Raw genomic sequence first — 5,085 nt, 5'->3', positions numbered from 1 at the left:
CCCCCCCACCAGGTACTGTGTCTAGATCCAGACCTGAGGTAAGGTAGGCGCCCCACCAGGTACTGTGTCTAGACCTGAGGTAAGGTAGGCCCCCCACCAGGTACTGTGTCTAGATCCAGACCTGAGGTAAGGTAGGCCCCCCACCAGGTACTGTGTCTAGATCCAGACCTGAGGTAAGGTAGCCCCCCCCACCAGGTACTGTGTCTAGACCTGAGGTAAGGTAGGCCCCCCACCAGGTACTGTGTCTAGATCCAGACCTGAGGTAAGGTAGGCCCCCCACCAGGTACTGTGTCTAGATCCAGACCTGAGGTAAGGTAGGCCCCCCACCAGGTACTGTGTCTAGACCTGAGGTAAGGTAGGCCCCCCCACCAGGTACTGTGTCTAGACCTGAGGTAAGGTATGAATGAATGACCTTTATTTATATAGCACCCTTCACAGCACGAATGCACAGGGTGCTTTACACTACAGCTTAATATAAAAACACAATAAAACAGAATCAGAAATAAATGACAACAAACAAACAGCAGTTAAAAACAGTGAAACCAGATAGAAAAAGTAGAATAAAAGAATTTGGATAAAATCATGAGTCACTAATTAAAACAAAGATATAGAACAGTGAGGACAAGAAAAGGTGCCTATGCATGATCAAAGGCCTGTCTGAACAAATGTGTTTTTAGTTGTTTTTTAAAAGAGTTTTCAGAGGGGGCAGTTCGCAGGTCCAGGGGGAGAGCGTTCCAGAGCCTTGGTGCTGTCACCTCGAAGGCTCGATCACCCCTTGTTTTTAGCCTGGACCTGGGGACCACCAGGAGGTGCTGATTGGCAGATCTGAGTGAGCGGGTGTTGGTGTAGGGATGGATGAGTTCCGTGATGTAGATAGGGGCCTGACCGTGAAGTGCTCTGAAAGTAAAAGTGAGGACTTTGAAGTGAATTCTATAGTGTACCGGGAGCCAGTGCAGGGATACCAAAATGGGAGTGATGTGACATGATTTTTTTGACCTTGTGAGTAGCCTGGCTGCAGCATTTTGGACCATTTGTAGTTTATCTGTGGATGATTTGGTGAGACAGGTGAAAAGTGAGTTGCAGTAGTCAAGCCTAGAGGAAATAAAAGCATGCACGGATAGTTCTAGTTCAGAGTGAGATATGATGGTGCGCAGTTTTGCAATGTTTCTGAGGTGAAAGAAGCAGGTGCGTGTGAGTGTTTTGACATGTTTGTCTAGGTTCATGGCCTGGTCAAAGACAACACCCAGGTTTCTCAGGTGGGGACGTATGTTGTCTTTAAGGGACCCCAAGTGAGTGACCACTCTAGCTGCAGTCTTTTCAGCTGCTACGATCAGCACCCCCGTTTTATTTGCATTTAACTGGAGGAAGTTACTCCCCATCCAGCTCTCAATGCCGAGCAGGCACTCCTGGAGAAGGCTGAGTTTCTCCAAGTTGTCGGGTTTAAAAGAGCAGAGTAGTTGTATGTCGTCTGCGTAGCAGTGATATTTAATGCCGGTGAATTTATTGATGAGGAGGCCTAGGGGAAGCATGTATATGGCAAAGAGGAGTGGTCCTAGCACCGATCCCTGTGGTACCCCACATGATAGGGGGGTGGGGTCAGATTTAAAAGGACCCACAGCCACCGAGAACGTTCTCTCCCTCAGATAAGAGGCAAACCAGTTTAGAGTGCTCCCAGAGATGCCCACCCACTCCCTGAGCCTGTCCAAAAGGATGTTGTGGTTGACCGTGTCAAACGCTGCGCTCAGGTCTAACAGGACCAGAACAGAGCATTCACCAGAGTCAGCAGACATCAGGAGATCATTGGATACTCTGAGAAGGGCAGATTCAGTGGAGTGGAGTTTGCGGAAGCCAGATTGGAATTTGTCACAGATGTTATTTTGCGACATGTGGGTGGTGAGCTGGTTGGCAACAACCTTTTCTAACACCTTTGATGCAAAGGGCAGCTTGGAGATGGGTCTGAAATTATTATGGATGGTGGGGTCTAGGTTGGGCTTTTTAAGGAGTGGCTGTACGACTGCCTCCTTAAAATAGATTGGGACAGAACCAGAGGCTAGGGATGAGTTTATGATAGTGACTAGACTTGGGCCAACAGAGCAGAAAACGTCCTTAAACATGGATGTAGGAAGGATGTCTAGGGGGCTCGAGGAGGTCTTCATGGAGGTGACTAAGATGGTGAGATCATCCAGAGAGACAGGTGAGAAATCGCTCAGGGATGCTTGAGTGGTGGGATGGAGGGGAAGGGGGGATAGCGAAGGACTGATGTTTGCCATTATGTTTGCAACCTTGGTGACAAAAATTGAAGAAAGCGGTTACAGTCCTCGTTTGACAGCACTGGTGTAGGGGGGGGGGGGCTGACAAGTGTGTTAATGGTTTTAAATAATACTCTTGGATTGTGCTTGTTGGATGAGATTAAATTACTGAAATAGGTAGCCCTGGCAGACTTTACTGAGTTATTAAACTCAGCCCTCAGCTCTTTGAGGTATAGCCGATGAACTTCTAAATGAGAGGTTTTCCAGCGTCTCTCTGCTCTGCGGCAGTTACGCCTGAGCTCACAGATGTTGTTGTCAAGCCAGGGGGAGGGGTTCACAGGACGAACGCTGCGTGTTGCTAGGGGCGCTACGTCATCTAAAATGGCCGCGCAGTGTGTGTTGAATTTGTTAACCAGACAATCAACGTCATCAACAGAGGACACCAAAACATTTCTATCATAGCTAGCAAGGAAGCTATCTATAGCTGTGCTATTGATAATACGAGAGCTTTTAACACACTTCAATGGAACAAAGTCATTATCGAACGCTAGGCTAGGCCCCCCACCAGGTACTGTGTCTAGACCTGAGGTAAGGTAGCCCCCCACCAGGTACTATGTCTAGACCTGAGGTAAGGTAGGCCCCCCACCAAGTACTGTGTCTAGACCTGAGGTAAGGGAGGCCCCCCACCAGGTACTGTGTCTAGATCCAGACCTGAGGTAAGGTAGGCCCCCCACCAGGTACTGTGTCTAGATCCAGACCTGAGGTAAGGTAGGCCCCCCACCAGGTACTGTGTCTAGATCCAGACCTGAGGTAAGGTAGGCCCCCCACCAAGTACTGTGTCTAGACCTGAGGTAAGGTAGCCCCCCCACCAGGTACTGTGTCTAGATCCAGACCTGAGGTAAGGTAGGCCCCCCACCAGGTACTGTGTCTAGATCCAGACCTGAGGTAAGGTAGGCGCCCCACCAGGTACTGTGTCTAGATCCAGACCTGAGGTAAGGTAGCCCCCCCACCAGGTACTGTGTCTAGATCCAGACCTGAGGTAATGTAGGCCCCCCACCAGGTACTGTGTCTAGATCCAGACCTGAGGTAAGGTAGCCCCCCCACCAGGTACTGTGTCTAGATCCAGACCTGAGGTAAGGTAGCCCCCCCACCAGGTACTGTGTCTAGATCCCATCGTCTGTGAAGGACATGGTTACATTTAGTTTGGAGGTCGTGGTGGAAAGTAAGACACAGCTTTACAAAAGAAAAAACATCTTAGGTCAAAATGATGACTTTGCAGTTTGGCAACAAAGTGACACCTTCCTTCTCTGTCTCTCCACCTCTCTCTCCACCACTCTCTCTTGCTCTCCCTCTGTCTCTCTCTACCACTCTCGCACTCTCTGTCTGTCTCCCTTTCTCTCTCTGTCTGTCTCTCTCCCTCTCTCTATATCTCTCTCTCTGTGTCTGTCTGTCTCTCTCTCTATATATATATCTCTCTGTCTGTCTGTCTGTCTCTCTCTATGTCTTACTCTCTCTCTGTCTGTCTCTCTCTATCTCTATACCTACACCTCTCTATCTCTACACCTCTCGCTGTCTCTCTCTGTCTGTATCTCTCTCTCTCTCTGTCTGTATCTCTCTCTGTCTATCTCTCTGTCTCTGTCTGTGTCTCTCTCTCTCTCTCTCTCTCTCTGTCTATCTCTCTGTCTCTGTCTGTATCTCTCTCTCTCTCTCTCTCTCTCTCTCTCTCTCTCTATCTCTCTGTCTCTGTCTCTGTCTGTGTGTCTCTCTCTCTCTCTCTCTCTCTCTCTCTCTCTCTCTCTCTCTCTCTCTCTCTCTCTCTCTCTCTCTCTCTCTCTCTCTCTCTCCAGATCGAGGGCACAGAGAGGCTACTGAACAAGGACCTTGGGGACCTGATCAGTAAGATGCGATTGGCCCAGCAGAACTCTGTGACATCACTGAAGGAGGAGTGTCAGAGGCAGATGCTGGGCGCCGCCCACACGCTGGCGCTGGACTCTAAGAACCTGCTGGACGCCGTGGACCAGGCGAGGGTCAGAGCCCGCCTGGCCCGGCCCAAACCATAGGCCTCTCTGATCAAGGGTCAGAGCCCAAACAACAGGCCTCTCTGAACCCAGTCAGGCCCAAACCATAGGCCTCTCTGACGGACTCTGACTTGGTTTCAAACTTAAAGGGCAATTATTTATTTAATTAGATTATAAAAAATTTGATTAAATGTGAAACAGTCTCTTACATAACAAGATGTGATTCCACCTTAACGGACCGGAACCGACAACCCTTTACGACCGTCAGTTGTGTGATAGTAAAGGGTTAACTGTCTGTCGTGTGGCAGTGAAAGGGTTAACGGACCGGAACTTCATTGAGACTCGGCTCAAATGGACTGGACCTAATAAGAACGGTACGCGATTCACCCAGAACAGACGGGTTTGGATGGGAAAAGAATCAACGAACCAAACATGAAAGAGGCGAGGTTCTCCTCCCTCCTCAGGGACGACCCCTGCTCTCGTTCTGAATTTCTGATGACCCCTGCTCATGTTTTTAAGTGTAAAAGACGTGTAAGCGTTTTTAAATGTAAAAGAATAGCCTATGAAAGAAAAATGTGAAAGGCTTTTTTTTTTTTGTTATCATGTTTTCTTGGAGTTGCCGTGTTAACAAATTCCATGAAAACGTCCTTAAACGGTGTTTATAAAAATTGGAATGATTATGAACGTGTTATTTGTGCCTCGAGTTTGAACAAAGAGCGCAGGTTCTCAGAAACAATCACAATTGATTTCCTGCAAGAACCACAAACCACACAAACCTCTTTCTCAGTGTCTCTCTCTCTTTCTCTCCCTCTCTGATG

General features: G+C 48.6%; 1 protein-coding gene across 1 annotated transcript in view; it reads left to right on the top strand.

The window, feature by feature from the left end:
- LOC311235746 (protein-tyrosine kinase 2-beta-like) overlaps nucleotides 1-4,814 on the top strand; it is a gene marked incomplete at its 5' end in the record, with an annotated part of 197,699 nt that extends 192,885 nt beyond the window's left edge. Inside the window, one exon of the mRNA XM_084323215.1 lies at nucleotides 4,097-4,814. Within this exon, the coding sequence (XP_084179341.1) occupies nucleotides 4,097-4,309 (213 nt within the window). The 3' untranslated portion in view covers nucleotides 4,310-4,814. The remainder of the gene's footprint in view (nucleotides 1-4,096) is intronic.
- Nucleotides 4,815-5,085: the final 271 nt, after the last annotated feature.

The sequence above is a fragment of the Notolepis coatsorum genome, assembly GCF_963971535.1.
Source record: "Notolepis coatsorum genome assembly, chromosome: 1".
In the NCBI taxonomy this organism is placed as follows: Eukaryota; Metazoa; Chordata; class Actinopteri; order Aulopiformes; family Paralepididae; genus Notolepis; species Notolepis coatsorum.
This window is presented reverse-complemented; position numbering and strand designations above follow the sequence as displayed.